The sequence below is a fragment of the Python bivittatus genome, unplaced genomic scaffold (genome assembly GCF_059951505.1).
Source record: "Python bivittatus isolate LINGU-HERP-01145 unplaced genomic scaffold, Pbiv_v1 ctg000190_np1212, whole genome shotgun sequence".
In the NCBI taxonomy this organism is placed as follows: domain Eukaryota; kingdom Metazoa; phylum Chordata; class Lepidosauria; order Squamata; family Pythonidae; genus Python; species Python bivittatus.
The window spans coordinates 8,497,031-8,521,627 of NW_028277042.1; the positions used below are offsets into that span (position 1 = coordinate 8,497,031).

Consider the following 24,597-nt stretch of genomic DNA (forward strand, 5'->3'; position numbering starts at 1 on the left):
TTCTCTAAACGAAAAACCAATGAGGTTATAGGGTAAGGTTCCTTGAGTAAGAATCCAGGAGGGCGTCCTTATGAAACCTAAGTGAAAGACCCAAACTCTGAAATTTTGCTACCAAATTTCAGTGGCAAAATAGCCAATATTTGCCATATGTTCTTCCTCCCTCTCTTCCTTTCTTCTTAAAAAAAAAAAAAAATCCAAGCACACACACACAAACAGAAAAACTGACAATGTGCGAGGTAAGACATCTCTATTTCCATCTTTATAATACACCAAAACTAGTTTTTTTTTTCACTGAAATTCAGCCATTCTACCTCCCAGAGACAAAATGGCCCCTCCCTTCCAATAACACCACCATGTCATAGGTTGTCCTCCTGCAGCCCACCAGGAGGTCAGAAGGGTAAGCTGTGGCCTCAGCACCTTTAGAGACTGACTATCTTCACCCATTTATTTATTTATTTATTTATTTATTTATTTATTTATTTATTAAATTTGTCCCCCGCCCATCTCCTCCCAATGGGGGACTCTGGACGGTTCACAACACGTTAAAACAATAAATAAATATACAATTAAAACCTATAACAATACACATTCACAAAAATAAAAGGGAAAAATCCAGGAGGCTGATGGTTCAAGGCAGCCAGTAAGGGACTAGCCAACCCCACAGCTGATGATCCCCCTCCTTGCCCCAGGCCAGATGGCAGAGCCAGGTCTTCAGATCCCTCCGAAAGGCCAGGAGTGAGTATGTTTAGTACTGGCCATTGTTCATGGGACCCCTTCTGCCTATGAGAGACGATGCTGACATTTAAGTACCACATCAAAAAAACTATATGTGAAAATAATCTAAAAATGTGAAGGTGTTGATTAAAAAAAATGCATTAAGGGGAAAAAAATCCAACCATGTTTAATCTAAGACAAGGGTAAAGTGTTCTGCAGACAAATTGATTGGAAAGTGAAGTAGTAAATCTTTTGAATGCATCCTTTATTACCTCTTCTGCATGTGCTTGAAGAACTGCAGGGGAAAACCAGCCAAACTTGAACATTTTTATATCTATTGATCTCAAAGGGAGAGAGAAGAAGAAAGCACCTAATTCTCCCACTGAAATCAATGGCATTTAGATGGTCTCACACTGAAAGAGATCATACAATATACAGCTTTGTTTCCCTGCAACTTTGACTTTCTAAAATATAAAAAGGATCGCTGAATACATCACAAAATGTAAGGAAACTTTAGAGTTATATCTCAGACATATTGGTGCTACCTCCTCTCCTCCACCTCCCCTTCCCCTCAGATGGGGGAGATGAAGAGTGACAAGAAAGCAAAGCATTCATTTCTTTTTACCTAATTATTTGGTTTGAAGGTAATAAGACAACAATTACTTTGATTTTAAAACTCTTTGCTTTAATCAGAAATAGCCATTATCCATGCCTATTACCTAAAAGAACTGATGGATTTATAGCACAACCAGCAATATGTATGCTCATCCATATTTTGACTGAATACTTATTTAAGCATTTTATTCAACCGAATTGTGATGTAATGGAGAAAGCGCTAGCCTTGAATTTGGAAACACCAGCTTCAAATGCCTAACTACCCATTAAAGACGAAGTTGATATTTTTTTCCAGGAAAAAAAAATAACAAAAGATGGTAATGGGATTACAAAATACCAGTTGTGATAAGTCCCCCCCGCCATTATTCCATTGGTTTTTATCTTTTTTAAAAAAATCCATTTTATCATTAATTCAGTAAGCATTCCACTGCTTTTTGCACAATTTTGCTTAATAGAAACCATTCTTTTCCCCAACCAATTTTCTAATACAATACTTTGGGGCACGTTATTTTTCCACAATATATTATCCCCTTCCTTAGGAAACTTTCTTCCGAAGTATGCATTTTTTTAGTTGGAAACAGCATCAAAAAATTTGGAGACCATGAGCTAATTTCAAAGATAAATAACTTATGGGTTCTTATGACAGATGAAATAATACAATCAAATTGTTGCTGTTTCTGACATTTGTCTACTTGCTCTGCTGGTTTTGCACTGTGCTTGGTGTATTCACATAGTGAAGCGCATAATGTGATGAGAGTTTTTTCTTACAACCTGATGCTGATTTAAGGCTGGGAGGGAGCAGCTGGCCTATGGTTACCTTGCTGGGTTCTGTGCCTAAAGGAAGATTAGAACCTTGGTTTCTCCACTCTACTACCTTCACTGCTATACCATAACGGCTCTCAAATAGTACAATATTTAAGTGATTTCATGTTAAAAGCCAAACCAAATATATTTTTTTCAACCCCACAAAGTAAAGTCTCTTTCAAGTTGACCTTGACTCTTAATGCCTTCTTTGGGGATATTTTTTTAGGCTTCCCAGTCTAGACTACTAAGCTGGGGTTCTCCAGAGGAACCCGATCCAAGTACTAAGCTCGACTCTGCTTACAGCATCTTGCAAGCCAAGAATGGCCAGGTGCGAACACTTGCTGAGGCTCTCAATAACTATCCTTAGGAAATAATGGAGATTTAGGCCCTTAGCACAGTGATTCAAATCCCTTCTTATATTGTTAAAATAATTTAATGTACTTTGTTTTTTTATGGTAAATTTCTCATCAATGATATACTAAGCACTAACTGTATAATCTTGGTGATTCCTTTGTCCACTTACTCATATAATATTTCTACATCTTTTTTCCCCATTTTTTGCTTGTTGATTTGCTCTTTTTTTCTTCTTTCAAAAATAATAAACAAACAAACAAACCTATCCTTGATGACTAAATAATAGATTTTCCTTTCCTTTCCTTTCCTTTCCTTTCCTTTCCTTTCCTTTCCTTTCCTTTCCTTTCCTTTCCTTTCCTTTCCTTTCCTTTCCTTTCCTTTCCTTTCCTTTCCTTTCCTTTCCTTTCCTTTCCTTTCCTTCCCTTCCCTTCCCTTCCCTTCCCTTCCCTTCCCTTCCCTTCCCTCCCCTCCTTCCCCTTCCCCTTTCCTTTTTCAGAGCCTAAAAAATAATTCTCAACAGTCATATTTGGTTTTTGAATATCTCATGTGAGATTGCCTGGCAGGGCCTCCTTGCTCCACCACCAGGCCACAATTTACCAGACAAGTTATCTATCTGGAAAATGGTAAGAGGAACAAGAAACAACTTTTCATTGGACTGTTTACTACAATTTTTAATACAGGTAGTACTCAAGTTATGACAGTAATTGGGACAGGAATTTCCATCACTAAGTGACACAGTCATAAAGCGCAATGTCACGTGACTGTATCACTTAGTGACAGCAATCCTGGCACTCCCTGTTGCTGTTGTTAACCAAATTCTATCAGTTGTTAGGTGAGAACCCACCCTGATCCAAGCCTTTCCTGGTTTGGTCTCTCCCAGCTCCAAGCCTTGGTAAGGTAAGGGACTGCCTCCTCTGCTTACTCTTCAATTCCCCCCACCCACTTATCTCTTCCCATCTCTGCCTTTTTGGCCATCCTGCACAGTGACACTCCTCGATGGTGGTGGTGCTGGGGCTGAAATAGAGATCTGGGGGGGCAGGTGGCCAGCTGAGACTGCTGAAAACTCCTGGCTTCTAATTCAGCCCCAGCGCTGCTGCTAAGGAGTGCCACTGTGCAGGGTGGCCAAAAGGGCAGAGATGGGGGGTGAGATAGGAGGGGGGAGTTGAAGCACCCCTGTGGGTGGGCTGCCAACTGCCCGAATTTTGATCACGTGACCTAAGGGGCTTTGCAATAGCTGTAACTTCAGGGACCGGGCATAAGTACCATTAGTTCAGCATTACTGTAACTTTAGTCACTGAATGAATGGTTAAGTGAGGACTGTCTGTATGCTGTTTTTAAGCAAGTCTTATTAATGCCTCATAAAAAGAAAAAAAAAAAACCTTACATTTATTATATATTAAACTTTTTTTTCCCAAAATGAGTTTTTCCATCACCTTTATAAGATTAGTAGGCCAGGTCAGTATGAATTATTAGCAAGAAATAGTGAAAAATGTACACATTAATCCATGATACACTTAATTTGGGTATGTTGACCAAACCATGATTGGCTGAATTCACATGATTTGGCAAATAACAAAGGCTAGATTAATTTAGCATACTAAGCCAAAACCAAACAATCCATAATATAACATAGTATGGACCTAATTATAATCCTTATCTGCCAGTATTCTAAATGATGTCAGAATCCTCTTTTATAAAGTTCTTTCAAAAGATCAGGAAAATATTTTAATTAGTTTTTAAGCAAAGATGAACACTTCCAAAAATATTTCATTTGCCAGAACCCATATAAACACATGCTTCTTGCTTTATATTTACAACCAAAAATATTTTGGGACAAAATTTAGATAGGACTCTAAATATGATAAAATCTCAGTAAAACCCAACAGCTTTTTGGCATGCCATAAAAAAAAAATCAGACAATTATAATGGAGAATGGACTCTGTCCTGAAAGACAAGATTGTATGAAAGAAAAGGAGAAGGAGAAGGAGAAGGAGAAGGAGAAGGAGAAGGAGAAGGAGAAGGAGAAGGAGAAGGAGAAGGAGAAGGAGAAGGAGAAGGAGAAGAAGGAGCCATCTAGGTTTGTTGTGCAAATATCTGTTCATGAGACAGGAATACATTTTTCCATTTGGCAGTCATCCAGTCCTGGGGGGGGCGGGGCGGGAGACTTTCAGCTCACAATCATTTTGTCAATGCAGTCTTAAAATAAATTCCCTTTCTCACATTCTCCTATCTTTTCCACACATTTACCTTTCCTAGAAATTAACACATTTAGTTTTGTTTTCGTTTTATTCCTGGAACCATCACAACAGGGGTTTTAAACTTAAAAATCACTGAAGTCAGCCATTCACAAAAACAGCAGGAGAGGGTAGAGTCAAAGGACAGAGCTATTATCACGGAAAGCCACATAATCTCATTTTATAAAGGAAGATTAATTTTAACTAGGAAAAAAAATCCATTATCAAACATCTTCTAATCATTCATCCAAAAGGATGAGGAAGCAAGGAACTCAGAGACCCATCCAGATCACAGCTGAGATCCAAATTTAACAAACCGACAAATTCTGATCATCCAGTTCCTCAGTCTTTTTCCTGAACACCTTCATTACCATTTAGCATTCATCCTCAACTGAAGTGTATTCGTTTATTGATCACACTTGTATCCCATGTCTCATTTGAAAAATTGAGACAGTGTACCAAGCACCTCCATTCAAAGTCCCTGTGTGGTAAGTGGGCTCAGAGAGAGTGACTAGCCTATAGTCACCAGGTAAGTTTCATGGTCAAGTAAAGACCTGAACATGAGCTTCACAGCCCTGTAGCTTAACCACTTAATCATTACAGTGGTAAGAATGACAAGATATAGATGGAACCAATTCAATTTTTATTACAAATGGGGAACAAGTGGGGGAAAGAGGGGGAAAAGCAAATGCTTTTCTCCATTTGGCACTGCAGTTTAATTTCCCAGCTTCTTCATGATTTTCACAAAAAGAGTACTAGATTTTGCTGAACTGAAAGACAGGTCCTAGCCCTATTGGTAAAATAAATAAAATATACTTTTTTCTCTGGGGCTGTGAGCATTACTGAGATTAAATATGTTGCGGGATCAGTGGGGTGTGTGAATCAAAAACAGCAGAGAGAGTATTGCAAATTTAAGTCCCGCTTATAAATAAATTCAAAAGGAGCGGGGCTTGCATTGTGATGCTCCATCTGCTCTCTTGTCAATTTTGATCTCCCCCATGGACACTGTTGAAAAGATGCAAATACATTTGTACTGCAAAACAACACACACACACATACACACACACAAATGCTGGTGATAAATGGTACTAGCATCGAGCACCCTAATTTTAGTTAACTAATATGATGACAATAAGCTAGTTCCCATTTATTCCTTTTTAAACTCATGGGATAGTGTATATCAAATTTAAATATATGTTTGATACCATCTTTCCAGGGGAGGAAATCACTGTAGTGTAATTTGCTAAAAATTAGGTGGGGGAATGAGACAAACTTCATAAAGATGATTAGATATGTCACTTCTAAACTTGCAGAGAAAGGCAGAAATTGAAAAACAAACTGGAAAAATAAAACTGTGACCAAACTATTTACGGCATTGTAATACATGTGACATCTGACAGAGTAGTTCAACTGTCTCGTTCCGTTTAATCTGTTTCCAATATTTTTATCACATATTTAAATGTGTTGTGTGTGTGTGAGCGTGAAAAGAGAGAGAGATAACTGATACGAATGTGGTATTTCAGTTACAATATTAATATTCTTGGTAAACCATCAAGAACAACTTTGGCTTGTGACAAAGAACATATCGCAGCTTTCATTTTCGACAATGCTGCAGGTAAAAGTAATTTCTGTCTCTGTCGCTCACACAGAGACATTCATATATAATGACATCCTGAAACATTGCACAGCTTTATCCTTGAGATTCTTATGTTTTGTTTGTTGTACACCATTTAGTGAGGCTAATTGCCAGTATCAACACATGGACTTCTCATTCCTTCTGGAATTATAGATGGTAATCTTTCTCATTTGCTTCCTCTGGACTTTAAACAAAAAGCCACTTGAAGCCAACCACTTAATGAAACAATATCAATGATATTGTCATTTCTTGGGACTGACCAGTAAATTCTAAGCCAACTCCTCAATATTTCCTCTGTTGACTATTTATTTCCTGAAATTGATGCAGAGAGAGTGGTAAACAGTTGGACTGATGCATTGTTAACACTATCTGAAGATTCAGATTCTTTTCCTTGATACTGCCAAAGTGATTGTCTGCTGATCTCATGAAATAATAAAATAGGATTATTAATTTTTCGGGGGTGCTGGGATTCACTGAAATAATAAGAAATTTCGATGATGACTAGAGTTTAGAATTTGGTTCCAACATCCTTCTTCCCAGTGTGATAAACTAGTGAAGTCAGAACATCTAGGCCAATATTCAGAACATGTAGGCCAATATTTTTCTTATACTGCTGCCTCTCAACAGCTAGAAATATTCAGTGCCATGCAGCTTCTGGACATCTTGGAACTATTCAGCTGTCCTGTCCAGTAGCTGATTATAAATGTTAGTGCTGGACCAAAAATTGCTTCAGCATTGTTTTCAACAATTTTCTTTCTATTTGATGGAAAAGGAACAGCTTCCTCTTTTTTACCCCAAAAGAAAAGAAAACTCTGTTAACGTGGGTGTGGAGTTATTGCATTTATCTTATGAAGGAGTTAGTAAAAAATGTTAAGGATGCATTTCATGGTACAATCTTCTCTCCAGCACCCCCCTGGCATCTCATGCTTCAATAAACCTCCGAACAAAGATACCAAGAGGTAGATTTTCCCATGAAGTTTTTTTCAGCTCAGGAACTAGGGACAGCTAGGGAATGATATTGAAAAATGTTCTAAAAATACACAAGAGCACTAACACCTTCAACTGCTCTACCATAAAGTAAGATCAAAAGATATTCTAAAGCATTCTAACAATAATGTGCAGTTGTCCTCATTTAGCGACCACAGCTTGGATCAGCAGCTTGGTTGTTAAGCAAAGCAGTCTCTAAGTGAAGCTGCAACTGTGCTTATGATTTTACTTCAGCTTTCCTTTGCTTTACAGACCTGTGAAGGTCATAAATGTGAGGACTGGTCACAAAGTTACTTTTTCACCACCGTCGTAATTGTGAACAGTCACTAAATAAGGCAGTTGCTAAATGAGGACTACCTGTAAAAAATCCATAAGCATCGGGTGGACTCAATCGCCTATGCAGTTCCTTCCAGCTCTATGAATGTAAAATTTTAAGAGTATCTTTTGCATGGGAAGAAATCTTTTGAGAAATTGCAGGATAGATTTTGGCACAGCATTAACATTTTTATGTCTCCTTCATGAATTTGTCCAATTTTCTTTTAAGGCCATTTAAACCATCTGTATTGGACAAATGGCAACTATCTGTCATTCCAGTTCTGCCTCAGGAAAACCAAATGAAAGAAAACACATTTTTTTTTCCACCACATTTTCAGAGGGATTCTCTGACCTTGATGACATGAATGGCAGAATTCCAATTCTTTCTCAGTAGGCAGAAAAAGGTCATTTCTGGGGAAAGCATTTCACTTAATTGCCCAATTTTGGAAAAATCCCCACCTCAGCATATGTTTCTCTCTCTCTCTCTCTCTCTCTCTCTCTTAGAAAAATCATAGTAATAAAAAAATAAATAAATAGAAAGGATCATCATCATCACTAACATCAATCTCTCTCTCTTTCTCCTTTTTTTTCCAAGAATGTCCCCAAGTCCTATATAGGTTCTATAGGACCACATTAAAAGAAAATCTCCTAGGAGCTATTTATAGAACACTGCTATTTATAGAAGCATGCCAACTGCCCACTCATCTCCACAAAGGCTGGTGTGCACGTGACCCAGAGTATCTGGGAAACAACCTTCCATGCTTCTGATAAATGGATGTTTTATGCCATACCAATTATGGCAGTCATTCTTCAATAGGCAAGTAGTCCCATGGCAGCTGGTTTGTGGAAATATCTACACCAAACTTCAAATCTGTAGTTAGTGGAAATGGCAATGCCTTGCTTGTCAGCAATGACATCTGGCAGAAGCCATAATGATGTCACATACCTCATGACATCATCACCCAACTGGAATGAATAGTGTATTTTGTATCAGTTGTGTAATGGAGTAAATGACATAGAATGTGATTCACATCATTTGCTTGATGACATCATGACACATAAGACGTCACTTTCCTTTCCTGTCCCACCTTCTGAGAAACTCATGCTTGTGGGGTTTCTATGGGTAGCTGGAAACATGTTTCCCTTATTATTTAGTTTAGTTGTTGCTAAGAAGAAGAAGAAGAAGAAGAAGAAGAAGAAGAAGAAGAAGAAGAAGAAGAAGAAGAAGAAGAAGAAGAAGGAGGAGGAGGAGGAGGAGGAGGAGGAGGAGGAGGAGGAGGAGGAGGAGGAGGAGGAGGAGGAGGAGGAGGGAGCGGGGGAAGGGAGGGGAGGGGGAGGAAGAGGAAGAGGAAGAGGAAGAGGAAGAGGAAGAGGAAGAGGAAGAGGAAGAGGAAGAGGAAGAGATAATTTGGGAAGTCAAGGGCATGGCTGGAGAAAGATGTCAGGGCTTAATTTTGCTGTTGATGATCTCTGAACTAAGTCAAACTAATTCCCATACTCCCCACACCAAATAAATAAATAAATAAATAAAAATGGTTAAAATTGATCCACTCAATTCTCATCACCAAACCTTGTCTTCTATCTTCTGATACCCCACCCTGGGAATGGCAGAAGAAAACCTGGGATTCAAAAACTCAGTTCTTCATTAGTACCACACAAATTTCATAATCTGATTACTGAATTAACCCATTGTTTGGGTTGGCCCAATAAGGTAATCAAAAAATGTGGAATCACACAACACAAAAAGACATCAAAAACACATTTTTAAAAATAACAAAGTTAAAAAATAACCAAGTTTGGCATATCGCTAAAACATGACCTCTTGTACTTTAACTGATTGACTAAGTCTGTGACAACGCCTGACTGACCTTCTCTGTGCAGAGTTAGGCCTAATTTTTACTAAGGAATATGAAGTTGCAAGCTGGATGGGGGATCTAAAAAAAAACAAAAAACCTTGGAACAATACTTCTGCATTTTTGCTAGGAAAACTACATGGATGTATTCATGAAGGCACTATGAGCAGAGCACAATTCAAAGGAAACTACATCATTTTATCAGAGTAATTTGTCTATGTGTACCAGGAAAGTAATGAATACCTTTAAGATGTATCCAAGCCCTACAATTTAAGTAGCTTTTAACTTAGATATATGAATGGTCCAGGTCAAACTTACATTCTGTGAGTGTAATTATCATAGTTTTAATTCGGCCTGCCTGCCTTGTCGTAGTTATATTGTTGCCACTGTTATAATCTATTCATGTGATTCTGAACAATATTAAATCCCCATTTGTATCCAATGTTGTTTGCATCAATTAATTAATCATGACTGAGGGTGAGGACACTACAATAGTATTAATGCCAAGTTGGAAAACAATGGATGCTTTTCCAAGCAGCTGTAGAAATAGCTTGTGCCAAGATTTTTGCCCTGCTCTAATAAGATTGAAATGACATCTATGTACTATATGCAGGGAAGGAACCATTTTAATTGTGACATGGGGACAATTGCAGAAATTTAGTACTATGTAAGCTTGAATAATCCAATCTTAAGTCTTAAGAAATCAAATTGTTCTCCATATATTACAGATACCAAGCTTTAGTGAAGCGGATGTTATGGAAGTTAAAAATAAATTTAAAAACCCACCACACTTGATTTTCTTATAACCTTAAAAGAGCCATCAATAGCAATATTAATTGCACACTTAAAGCAGAATCATAAAACCCACTAATGTCTGATTTGTCAAGCCTGAGGAAAAAGAGGAGAAATTCACACTACAAGTAACTGCTACGTTTGGGGTATTCTATTAGGATTCTCCACAGAAAATACATAGACTGCAGTTCAATACAGAGAGAGAAGTGCAATCAAGTTCATTAAAAATCAGTGGATCTGAAACCTTTTTGGACCTGTTTTGGGTTTTGTAAGTCATAATACAGGATGAATGTAAATTTAGAGCCTGCACTTTGATGCTCAGAAGAAAGCAAGCAGCACACCATACTTTAACAAGTTCATGGCACAGTGTCTAAGTCCTTATAGTGGTGAGGTGACAGTAAAATTTGTTAGGAGTCCAGTCCATGATTGAAATGATAAAAATAATATAATGACTCCAAGGGTTCAGTCCAAAAGTGAAACTGATTTTTTTTTAATTTACTAAAGCCTTTAAAAATGCAGGATGTTTATTTTATTTTATTGAAACAGGATTTTTATCTAATGTTTTGTGTTTCTTTGTTAATAATCGGTGCTGTTGCTAATGTTCTTTTGCTTTACGTATCCCAGTGATTGTTGTTTTGAACTGTTGGCTTTAATTATTAGCACCACTGTTGTTTTGTTTTACATGTTTATAATAAGTAAACATGAAACACACACACACACACACACACAACCAAATCAAACTCCACAATTACTAAGATAACAGAAAACTGCCTGGTTACATTTGTAGTTTATTGTTCTAATAATTTAAATGCATGAATAAATAAATAAATGGAATTACATTTTAAAGGAGCATTACACCAATAAGCACTGTAGTTTCTTTGGTAAAAATTGGGAGTACAGAACTGTGGTCCATTCACAGCTCACTCTAACAAAATGTACAGATGTTTTGTTCCATGCTGAAAGAACCAGGAAGCTGATGGCATCTGTTCAAACTGGTATTTCCCTAATGTCTAAAAGGTCTACACAGTTCATTTTTCTTTTGTTCTGCAAAGGTCACCATTTTTCCAACTGAAAATAAACTTTCATGTTCTGCCTGTTCTGCAAGATCCTTCTACAACCTCATTTGCCAGAAGCTTTTCTAAATGTTCTTCTCCCTCTGGATTGCATTCTCAATTTCTAGAAGACTACCATCTCCTTTGCCAAAAATCAGATAAATTTCTTTGTGCAAAAGGGAGAATGTGAATCGAAACAAAACACACTGAAAAAAAGATAGAGGAAACTATACCCCCCACCCCATAAATCCTATACCAAATTCAACAATACAACAATAATTACATCTATATAAAAGATGCTATGACTCAATTTTAAATAAATTAAACCTTGGCCACATTGTTCAATGTTTCTTGACATCAGTAAAAAGCCAGTTCAAAGTTTGAGAGCTGATACATTTCATCTAGTTAACCTTTCATACCTGATATATGTGTGCCTTTCCAGGACCACTTTTTGGCAAAAATCTCAGCATGGTAAATCCAAAGTTCTTGATAAATAGGAACATTCCAAAATTTTGAAACAGAATTTAGCAACATATTGATAACTTTGATTCTTAACTCTCTTCCAAGAACCTGGTTCACCATAGTAATAATATTCACCCAATAAGAGGCTACCAAGGGACACAATCAAAATGAATACATGAACATACCTTTAGATTTTTTAGTTCTCAAACAAAAGAAAGTCAAGAACCAACTTTTAAAAAATATCCACTAAGGAGTCTGAGTCCTACAGATCGCTATCTCCATCCATCCATCCATCCATCCATCCATCCATCCATCCATCCATCCATCCATCCATATCTATGAATTAATCTTCTTTTAAGATCATAAGAGACACTGATTCTCTATATTGATTCAATGGACAATTCTGAAAGAAGGAAAATTTCAATTCTCAATTCCTGCTTTCTTGCTTATTACCCTTATTCATTCTAGTGAAGATTCTTTAATTGTCAATAGAGATTCCACACAACACTAGAAGGCTTGTAATTTGAAAAGCAGAAAAAATAAAATAGGAAAACAGATCATATGTGCCCAGAAGGAAACTATACATAGCAAATGTGTGTGTGTGTGTGTGTGTGTGTGTATGTGTATATATATGTATATATTTAAAATCCCTGTGACACTAATTCGCAATTTTTCAGGGACCCTCTTCCCCATCCCCAGATATTAAAAAGGAAATCATGACAGATGTCAACAATCTCACACCTCATGTCAAAAATGACAAAATCTAATAAGGTTTCATATGAAAATGCCAACAATTCATGAGATCTCATACAAGAACACCAATATGTTAAATGTTTGAAGCCATTTTTTAAAAAAAATAATTTCTTGGATCAAAGTTTTAGAAATGCACAAACACCTTGCAGCTGACTGATTGCCAACCTCTGTTCTGACATATTAATAAGATATATTGTCTAAGGTAGTTTCATTTTTTTTCATACATTAATTCATTCATACATTAATTATTTGAATAGTAGCCACCCAGAGTTGCTTTGTGTGAGATGGGCAGCTATATAAATGTGATATATATATGAATATCTGGGAATCATCATTATCATCATCAGACTGTAGATAAATAAATGGCAATTGTTGCATATTATAGAACTGATAAAATTTAAATTGTGTCCCAGGCAAATCCAAAACTAGAGGGTTATATCCAATTGTGAATTTGACTTGCCAGGATGCTCTGCAATTCATTATAAACTCCTGTAAGTGGAACGTGGGGATTCAAACAAACTGCCCCAATGTAATGGTCTGTGGGAATGACCTTGGGAGACAGGAGGAAGAGCCACAGACTAGACAACCATCATGCAAAAGGTATCTCAGCCCACAGAAGGAAAAGGGGTATGAGAAGCATCTCAGAAGGGACTCTCCCTAGTTTTCTGGAAAGTAAAAATAAAGGAGGGTGGAAGTGCTTTCAGACTCGCAAGATTCTGTTACTGTAACCTTACAATAAAGGTAGTGTTAGTACTCATGGTTTCTGCTTCTTGTCTGGACCACCTCAAAGGCCTGACACCCTTTCTCCTTTAGCTTCCTGCTTGACAGTTTATTCTAATCTAAAATATCTCCTTCCTTCTTTGTCAAACCCTGAGGGCCATACATGAAAACAGAAAGGGATGAGAAATTAAACTCTCAATTGTTGAACTTTCATTTGGGAAATAATACAGTCTTGACTATTATTTTTAAAGGCACTAAGTTATGGGGGTCCAATGGCAGGATTTCCAAAAACTGCCATCTATGGACAATGGAAGTAGGACTTGATGTTGGATCATCCCCTTCCAAAATCTAGGAATGAAAAGGCAAGGATTCAAACATGTCTTTATAGATTCTCTAACATTCAGTAATAATCATTATAGAAACAGTGGACTCCCATATGTCAGTGTGCTTTGGAAACAAGACTAGGTAAATCAACATATTTTTGGGATTAATTTAAATGAATGTAGTTGGTTGTTGCAATATTTTGAAAAGGCTTCATTTTGTTTCAGTTCCAGCTAATTTTATAGGAATTCAAAGTGGATTGCTGTGGGAACAGAATCACAGATCCTATAATCTTACCCAATGGATTTATGAAATAATTATGCTATTTATGAAATAATTCTTCTCATATATACCCTGATTCTTTATTTAAATATATCTATATATCTACATCTATATATTTGTAGCTCTGAAATTATGTCATTTGTTTTTATTTACTAGAAGAAATCATTTTTTTATCCTGTTCTGTTCACAGATCTAGGCTGAAGTTGATGGTGGGGTGGAAACTGTTCTATTCAGTTCCAAGTTTATTTCAGTCAAAGACCAGTCTAGAACAAAACAATAAATTAACTATTTAAAAGTAGAAGAGGAAGCCTAAATATGAAACAAAAGCTAAAAGGGCAAAACAGAACATTTTTACTACTAGTAACCTAGTAGTGATTTATCCTAAATACTTAACAATAGTGATATAAAATTAAGAGTCTAAGACAGAAGTAGGGAAACAATAAAACCTCCCTATTTATGTATATACTAATTCAAAGGTATTCAAGGGTAAGCTATAGTTATATTATATTAATTAATGTTGGGGTTAGTCAACCTGGATCTTATTCTGCTGGCAGCACAACAGAATTTGGCAGCACCCGAGGAGGTACAGTCCATTTGATCTAAAAGAAGAGTTTGTGTATAGAAGAGATCAGAATGACTTGGATAGTTTACCAGATAAGGGGCAATAAAATGGATTTGAATATCTCTATAAAAAGAGCAATTCAATAAAATATGGGCAGTAGATTCTATGGTGTCTGATTATACAGACATAATCAGGCAACATATGGAATTTTTTTGTATCTGCCTTCCAGAATAGCTGAAGGCAGAACATTAAATCAAGCCAGTGTTAAATCTCTTCTCAACTTGAATACCATGATATAATTTAAGTATCTCACCAGCCTCAAATGCAAGATTGACTGCTCAGGAAAATGTTCCTGGGCAGGAAAGACTGGTCTTGTTGTTCCCTGCCCAGAATGCATGGTGTCAGAATTATCTTGGCTTGTTCATAGGAGAAGAGAGCTTCCTGCAAAAAGCTATACATGCAATTTGTCTAGAATATATTCTTCCACCTAGCATTAAAATTATCTGCTAGTATCAGAAAGGTACATTCTATGGGGAAAAGAATTAACTTCAGCCAGTACATAAAGAAGATTGGCAAGATCGTCTCCTCAATTTTAATTGATCCCTGTTTTGCATCAGAGAGCAACATCAGAGATGTAGCGTGGTACCTGGAGGATATTTCTTAAGAATTTGGATTGCACAATTTGTAATTCTGAATAATTGCCATCAGGGCCAAGCTGTGTACCACACAAGAGTGGGCACATGCTTTAGCTGTAAATAGCTTTAGGATGGTCAGAATAAATAAGCCACCTCTTCCTCTGTAAAAAATTTCAACTCCTGAAACTGATTTTGGAGCATTCTGAACTACATAATCCTCATGCGTGTTTCTCCCACCTGGGACCTGGAAGACAATTCCAAGGTATCTGAAAATTTTAATTTGTTCAATTTTATGTCCATTTGGTTGCCATTTGTGGGTACTGGAGTGCTTAGTAAATGCCAGCATTTTTATCTTTTCATAAATTGTTAATTCATCTATGCAATGAGTGGCAAATAATCTTAGTGCATCTTTTAAACCAAATGGAAACTGGGACAGGAGGTCTGTGTCATGTGCATAAACTAGCATTCAGATATGTCTCTGTGCTAATTTTGGTGTGTGTGTGTGGGAAACCTGGAGTGTTGTGGTAGGCCACCAGGGAATTTATATAAGGATTTAATAATGTTGAGGGGAGAATATAGCCCTGTCTGAGTCCTCTTACTGCAGGAATTGCTTTTGTAAGATGGCCTCGTGAAATAAATTGATTTTTTACACAGGGGTTTTCTAGCAACTTATATATCAATAGTAATAGCTATCTATGTGTTAAGGGTTTATTAAGTTTGTCCCACAGTTTAACTCTGGATATTGTATTGAACATAGATTTAAAGTCAATGAAAGCTGCATATAGTGCTGAGTTGAGTGTAGCTGTATACTTCTCTACTAGCCATTGTAAAACAAATGTGTGATCAAGGGAAGAAGTATTAGTTTAAAACTAGCTTGTTCCTCTCCCAAAATTGGTTAGGATTCCATCAAGTCCAGTAATTTTGTATTTAAACTTTTAGCGTATAATTTGCTTACGATATTTAGTAGACTGAAGGGGCGATAATTGGCAGGTAGATTCCTTTTCCCCTTCTTGTAAATGGAAGTTGTTGAAGTCATGAAGGAATTTTATGAGAGATTTATAACTTTAACAACTTCCACCTCACCATCAACCACAGCTTAGACTATCTACAGAATGTCACTGCAAAACTACCCAATGGACACATAAGTACCACATTGCCCAGGAAACCTACAAATTGCCATGCATACCTACATGATTCCAGCTTTCAGCCAGAACACACCACCAAATCTATCAAAATCTATTATCTACATCCAGGCTCTACAGTACAGCTCTGCCTGTTCTGCTTCCTTGACAGAGATGCTCAACTGATGGAATTAAACCATGAATTTCAGAGGAGACTGAACTACCCATCCAATGAGATCGATAGACAATAGAACCAGATCAGTTCCCAGGGAGGACATCAAAAGACAGACCACAGAAACAGAACTCCTACAGCTCACAACTCAAGTCACTCAAATGCATTATTAATAAACTACAGCCCATACTGGATGATGGCACCACACTTTCTCAGGCACTGAGTAGCAGTCCCATACTTGTATACAGATAACCACCCAACCCGAATCAGATTCTCACAAGCAGTAAGAAACAACAGAGCAATAATACCAATATGGGAACCAGATCCTGCAACAAACCCAGATATCTACTTTGGTCCCACATCTACACCAACAGCACTATCCCAGGCCCCGTAAAGTACACACACAAGATTAGAGACACCTTCACATGCTCTTCCTTGATCATCTGCCAGCAATGGCCCTCTGGATTCTACACAGGACAAACAGGACAAACTTTGCACAAAAGAATTAATGGACACAAGTTTGACATCAGAACAAGGACAGCATAACATGAGACCTCTTCAACATCTCAGGACGCTTTAGAAAAGTGGGTCTTTAACAGCAACATCAAGCGAGAAATTGTTAACATCAAAAGGTTTCAGGCAATCTCAGAAGGTCTCAACGAACACAATGGATTTTTAATACATTGCAAATGTTAATTAATAAGGTACCTGTAATCTATCTCACATGTAACTTGCATCTGCATAACCAACCTATCTTCCTTCCTCCCCTACCTTTCCTCTCGTCACCCCAATTTAAATCCTACATCAGTCTAGCCACTCTGTGGCTAGACACTTCTAGTGCCTTCTAGTGACACTTCTGTGCCACTTCTTCTGAGGAAGAAGCTGCAGCCCACACAAGCTTATGCTTTCTAATAAAATGTGTTAGGAAAGGCATTCACCAGACTCCTGATTTTCTTCCATCACAGACTAACACAACTCTCCCCTACGTAGTCTATTGAAAATGTCCCACAGAACAGGAAATGTTTTCTGGTGTTCTGGATATGAGGTGGCCTTACAATTGGCTTGTTAACCACCACAGACTGCTTCCTCTCCCAGAACAGCTGCTTCCAGCAGTCTGAGAATGGCACCAGGAATTCACCATTTGGCATATTTTGAGTAAAAAAAAGGCATTTTCTGGACTTGCATATTCATAATTCTGCCAGCCCATACTGTACATCCCCTAACTGCAACCTCATGAAGTTACAAACAAATCAGAACCAATAAAAAATGGATCTTTCATGGCTTAAAGTGTATTTAAATTTGGGTATCCTTGCTCCTAGGCTAACACTATAGGCAAACCAGGGGACCAGTTTCAAGACCTCTTTCTGCCATGAAAAAAAGAAAACATAGCAAAACAAAAATCTGCCTTACATTATTTAATGCCTCAGAACTGTGAAATTAACCTCAAGTCCATTCAGCTGCCATTAGGACTCCTTTGTGCATGTTGCCAGAAGTACTAATATCTACTGAGTCTTGTAGGGTACACTGGAGGTATATATCAGACTTCTGTTCCTTAGTGGTACCTCGGGTTACGAACTTAATCCGTTCCGTGACTGGTCACAACTCGAATTGGTTGCAACCCGAAGCAAATTATTCTTGCCAAGCCTGCTCTGCATTTTCTTTGGAGCCATGCTGACAAGCACACCAAAAACCTTCCAAAACGCCACAAAACACACCACAGGCCTCACCGAACGTCTCCTTGCTACCGCAATCTCGCCCACAGGAAGCCGCGACCGCGTGGCAGCAGGGAAAATGGCCGCAGATTCAGTTCATAACCCGAGGCGGAGTTCACAAACCGAGGTAAATTTTTGCGGCCGGAGCTGGTCGTAACCCGAAAAGTTTGTGAACAGAGGCATTCGTAACCCGAGGTACCACTGTATCTATCTCTTACATCACCAGCCTGACTTGTATTATTTTTGGCTTGATATTGTTTTAGTAGGCTCATTGCCCTTCATTGTCTTTGAATTCATTTTGTATCTGAACATAACATCTTTAAAACGCAATAAATATATTTTAAAAGTTTTCAGTGGAGTTTTTGGTGTTCTCTGTGCTTGGTTGTTTGGTTGCAGACGTTTCATCATCCAACTAGGTAACATAATCAGGGCAAGTGAGGGTGCATTTGCTGCCTGTTTCTGTTTCACATTCATGAAACACCAGGGACTAAGTCTGATCTCTCTTTATCAATCTATCAGTGGGAATCATCTATTCTCTGACTATGACCAGTGATGTAATCCCTAAATAAGTTTAAGTCAGTAAAAGTATAGAAAGAATAATGTTTTGAAGGTGGACTGTTGGGCATAAATTCTATTCTCTAGAGATGCGCATTGTGAACTAATCTAGAGGCTCTGCTTTGCTAATATTTGAAGCCAGCCTTCAGGAGCCAAAGACATTTCTATTTCTAGAGCAGGAATTCATAAACCTGGTGGAATCACTACTGTCTGTACTCCATTGCCAACACTCATTTCTGATTTGTAAATTCATCTATTTCCTTGGCAAAACCTTAAGGGGGAAGGCAGTGAAGCAGATAGTCAATGTTGTTTTAGGGAAGTAAACAAAATAACTAAGAAACAGGATTTCTGGCAATGCGTTTTCAGGAGGCTGTTAAATTTTGTATAATGTTTATATCCCATGGTTTGAAAGAAAAATGAGGCAGGTCCAAGCACCTAGGTATTATTTCAAAGGGGAAAAGAGAGAGACATCTACATGTCATAAAAATGTCAGCTCTCACATGTTGTTGCAGAGCTATTTATTAAAAGCATTACTTGGAGCATTTCCCATACTATTCCATTCCTGGATGGCATAATTTTACTCTGGTGGCATATCTGATTAAAAACAACAATAATAAACAGGAATACATGTAGATTACTCACCATAAACCATTATTCTTCTCTCTCCCTCCCCCCCAACTTTTCAGAAGACTAACTGATAAATTACAATTCCTGGTGGCTTTAGCTCATTGAACCTTTACAAGAAAATAGGAAAACACAGCTGAGTAGTTAAAGACAAAATAAGACAATCACTTACTTTCTTCCATTGCTACAATGGTTATGTTATGCCATGTGCTAGTTTCTCTGTCCAGAGGTGTGGCCAACGTTATCCTTCCATCTTGGGTATTAATGTTGAATTGTCTCTCAAGGTCAGTATTTCGATCGATGGAAAACCTAGAAAATGAACATCACTGAAATTCACTTAAATACTTTTGCCTGACCTGAATGCATTGTTAGCATAATCGGAGAAATCCATGTTTGGTTGAATAGCAGCTTTCTAGCTTCAGTGGATTCACTGAACTCAATAATGGCATAATTCATAAGGCCAAATAAATAAATAAATAAAGATGGACTGAGAATCAGGAAGCAGAATTATAGTCCAAGGAGTAATTAGCTGTACGCTCTCAGCATGAAGGTTAGAAGCCGTCACTAAGATCAGTAGGTAGCGTCTTTTAAAAACTACTGCGAATCAAGAGTTAATTAGATGATCCATCACTTTTATTGGACAGCTCCTGTTGTATTTCATCGCAACTGCTGATAATTCTGTCAATACATTAAGAGGGAAGGTTGTTTTGTACATGTCTGTGTGTTTTAAAGAAGATGCAGCCAGCACTCTCATTCCAAGAAAAATGACTTTACATTAATTAGATAAATGTGTCATCTGTTTATGTTGTATACCAATTCTGAAGACAACAGCTGGTTTAAAAAAAAAAACTTTTCATGGGTAAAATACTTCTAAAAACTGAAAAATGACCATTTTACAAATTGATCTCATTGGTGTCTAACAAAACAACTTTGAACTGATAGCAGAGCAAATGAGAATGTGCAGGTACATTATGCAGCCTAAACACGGAAAGCCAACTTGACTAAACAAGAAATCGCAGTAGTAAATTGCTCCAACAGTGCGTTAAACAAAATGGTGATTTAGAACTCCCTGCAAATTCTTCAGGAAAGCTTTTATGTCAGACCATTTTCATATAGTTGTTTTATTAATGCATTCCTTGTAAAAGAAACCAAACTGAGAAATTAAACCTTCCAATTTCTGACGGGTCATGCAGAGAATGAAAGAGAAAGAAAGAGGTAGAGAGACTGGAGGAAAAACGATATGGCATAGCAACCACAGCTTTTAGGGTTTCACTAAATCCCACCAGAGAATTTAAATAAAGAAGTATATTGACTATTGTTCTAAGGTATTATATCTCAAAACATCATATCAATTGGTTTGCATCTATTCAGTATTCTCCCTTGCCTCGGAGAGATTAATTAGTATGTTAGCTATCTCATACCATGTTCAGGTTGGGGAGTACATCTGGGATCTTTAAACAACTTTTTCTCTTCAAACTCTGTTCTGAACTGATTTGGATCTTTCAAGAAAATGCATTGCATCATAACTTGGTTATCTAACAGAAATACATTTTGGCATCCAGAACTTAGAGGTGGAGGAGTAGCAAAAACAGCAGCAGTAAATTTACCCTGCCCCTAGAACTAAATGCAGTCCAGAATAAAACCCACAATTCATCCTGTAACATCCTGTAATATTGTAAAATTATGGAATAAAATATGGAGCTTCTAGACCATAAGGCCCATGACATATAATAAAAACAACATCTGAACATACAAATTAATAAGTATTTATTTATTTATTTATTTGAGTGGTTTCACAAAGTCTCAAGAAAAAAATAGTGTTTTAGTGCTTTTAAACCTTTAGGAGATCTGACTGTAAACGTTATTTGAGTGGGAGTTGATTAAAGAAAAACAGGGAGACAGGCATGAAAAGGGTTGCAATCACAACCTGGCTCTTCTAGTACACAAGGAGAACCTATCAACTCTGGTCTGGTAGTTGGATTAAACTCATGGGCTTATAAACCACCATAAGCTTTTTTTAAATTGCTGGGTGGGCCCTTACACAAAGTACAATGTCAACCCCAGCAGTGTTACAACAGGCAATAAGAAGAGGTAGACGTGAAAGAAGGAAGGTCCAGCATATACAAATAGCAGTATTCTGGACACAGATCAAATGTTGGCATGAGTCTTGGGTAATCCAGCCAACGGCCTTCCACAATAATTCAAGAGAGACACAACCAGGGCATGAACCAACTGCTTACCCATCTCAGTAGTGAGGAACTGATGGATCCTTTGAATATTCATTAAATGGAAATCACAGGTTTTAACACTTTTGGTTTTGTTTTTTTTAATGGAATACTTTAAAGACAGCCTATCATCAGGAGACCTGAAGCTGGCAACCTTGAAGCAAAGGGAGAAACAAAAGGGGAGCGAGGGAGATGAGATAACCAAGACGGGATACCATAATGCCTGTCTTCATGGTTTCATGTTCTGTTTAAGACAGTGGAGGCACATCCAGTCAGAAATTCTGCTAAGACATTGAAAAGAGATGCCTATGCTGTATCATCCAGAGCAGGGACAAAAGAATAAACCTGAAAACTGTCAATGTAGATGCAGTAATTGAACATCTAAGCAACATATGAAGGCATGTTTCTATCAAATGGAGGGAGTGGGATGGAAAGAATAAATAAATGATTAGTAATTTGAAATGGTTTTAGTAATGCCACAGTTAATTGGGTAGTGGTGGCTAGATTTGGAAACAGAATTTGGAAGAAATGGGTAGCGAGAACATAGATTTCTTCAGCCAATGGTTCAGAAATATGGATTGGAGTGTAACTTTACCTCCCTGCCTTTTTCCTCATTTCCACCCAAATGCTGTTTTGTATTGATGTAAATTAAGGCTTTTACAACAAAACCTGAACCTTCCCAGCCTTTCAGCTTTCTCCTGCTGAGACATGAATCACAATATTGATACTGTAAATCACCGTATCTCAGCCATGCCAACCAGAGAGGGCATGCTACTAGGTGACTGAGATAAACAGCCATAGCTTGGGAAGGCATAAAATATTTTATCTAGAATTTTAGACCCTGCTGTGTATTAAGAAAATGATTTACTTTTGCTGAAGATGAAATACCCTTCAGGACTCTATGTGTGTGTGCTGTGTACATATGCATATACAAGTGTTCCTTTCTTAAAGAAGAAGAATACTGAAGGGAGAAAGACTAGATCCAAGAACCAATAGTTACCAAAGTTTTGAGAGAAAACCAACACAAGTTTGGAAGAGTGGAGAATAACCTCATTTGAATTCCACAAAGATGTTTGGGAAGATATAATATTAAAAATATGAAGGATCTGATCTTTCCAAATATGTAAACTAACTGATATGGACCCCTTGCTCTAACATGCAGATTTGAACTTGGTTTTTCCTTAGATTTCACCCTTCTCCAAATGTTCACACTTCACTGCAATTCACCACAGTTCTCGGTTATAAATTGCACTTTTTAAATGGGATAGATAGATAGATAGATAGATAGATAGATAGATAGATAGATAGATAGATAGATAGATAGATAGATAGACAGACAGACAGACAGACAGACAGACAGACAGACAGACAGACAGACAGACTTTGAAATTCCAACATGTCCACTGTTTGGTTACCCAGGTTCTTTTTAGAAATAGCAACAGGGCTGGGCATCATTCTGGATATTTTCACCAAAAGATGCTTCAGAGAATGCAAAAGGATGAACACATACCAGCTGTATCTTTCCCTAGGACTATACATTTTGGACAATGAACCTCAAGCACTACACTTCCATAGCCCACTTCATAAAAGGAAGCTGGAAATGACTAGAATACTTTGTTATCTTTAATGTCAGCGCAGTAGCCAACTAGCTCCTGAGAGTTCTTTATTTTCAGTGTAGGATTTGAGTAAAACATTTAGAGAGAACTGTCAAACTGAAAGAAAGCCACATGAAAATAGACATATTGATGAATGAATGGAAGCAACTAGAATTAAGACAAAAGCAGAATCCACTTTTGCATTTAGACTAAAAGCTGAAAACTATGTAAACAACTGGACTTAATGGAAGTAAATGACACTTATGTGAAGATGAAGTTTGCTAATCAAAAATATTTTGAAAATTGCAATAATCTGGTTTATCAACTGCAAAAGGAACAAGAGAGAATTATTATCATCATCATCATCATCATCATCATCATCATTTCTTCTATTTGGGATGGCAACAGATGTGTTTTAACAATGGAGAAGGTAAGAAATCAATTTGTTAAATATTATTCTAAGTTATAGAGTAAGCAGATACTAAATTTGGAACAGATTGAATAGTATCTAGGTACAGTTCAACTTATAAAATTCAAAGAACAACAAAAAGAAGTTCTCAGTAAATCAACTGAACAGGAAGCATCTGTCTTTCAACCATCTTTCACAACATTTCTGATTTGTTTCAGCAAGTTCTATTAGAAAAAAAAGAACACATTTCTAGAGTTGTCTACTAAAATGGGGTGAAGGACAGAGATGTCTTACAATAGGTAAATTTACATTAATAACTATATATTTTTGGGATGTTGTATGTAAAATCTCTTCATAAGGAAATCTGCATATGGCTATTGATTTTTATACAATCTATTTCCCCTTTCCATTCATTCTCCTGATCATAGTTCTTTAGATCACTCATCCAGTTATGCTACCCACATCTCATCATATCCCTTGACAGCACTTTGAAAACCATCAAGAGTCATTGATGATGATTTAACAATCTTAACAAAGGCTACATAGCATTTAAATTACCTCCCCCGCCCCCAAAAGAAACCTTGGCATGCTAAGAAGGGTTTCCCCCCCAGAAATCTGAAAACAGCACCGTCCTGATACATTTTGTTACTCTTGTCAAACCAGCTTTTTGCTTCCCTGAAAGCCCCTCTAATGTTTAGCCTTATCATTTGTTTTGAAATATGGGCAATGCCATATTTTGAAACAAGACTATGCTGTGTTTAGTAACTTAGGAGTCTATAGTAGGGCTGTGTGTGCTTCAAAAAACTATTTGGAACATGTATTTTGGATCTTGCACAAGCACAATCTCTCTCTGCTTATCTCTAAAGCATTCTGACTTCCTGAACCTGGTGGAGGGGGGGAACTTCACTGCTTTAAGGAATCTATTCACTGAAATGAATAACTTAAAGCATTGGCTTGCACAGAAACCACAGACCAGCAAACAAACAAAAAACTAAAACTAAAAAAAAAAATGCAGGGCAAAAGCACTGTAGGCATTAGAAAGGCTGAATCAGGATGCATATCAGTCAGAATCCAGATGAGAAATGGGACCCCC

General features: G+C 37.3%; 1 protein-coding gene across 3 annotated transcripts in view; it reads right to left on the reverse strand.

Moving 5' to 3' along the window:
* CDH8 (cadherin 8) overlaps positions 1 to 24,597 on the reverse strand; it is a 205,398-nt gene that overhangs the window by 36,235 nt on the left and 144,566 nt on the right. For all 3 annotated transcript variants that reach the window (XM_088136003.1, XM_088136004.1, XM_088136002.1), the window contains one exon: positions 19,448 to 19,584. In XM_088136003.1, coding sequence (XP_087992129.1) covers positions 19,448 to 19,584 — 137 coding nt within the window. The remainder of the gene's footprint in view (positions 1 to 19,447; positions 19,585 to 24,597) is intronic.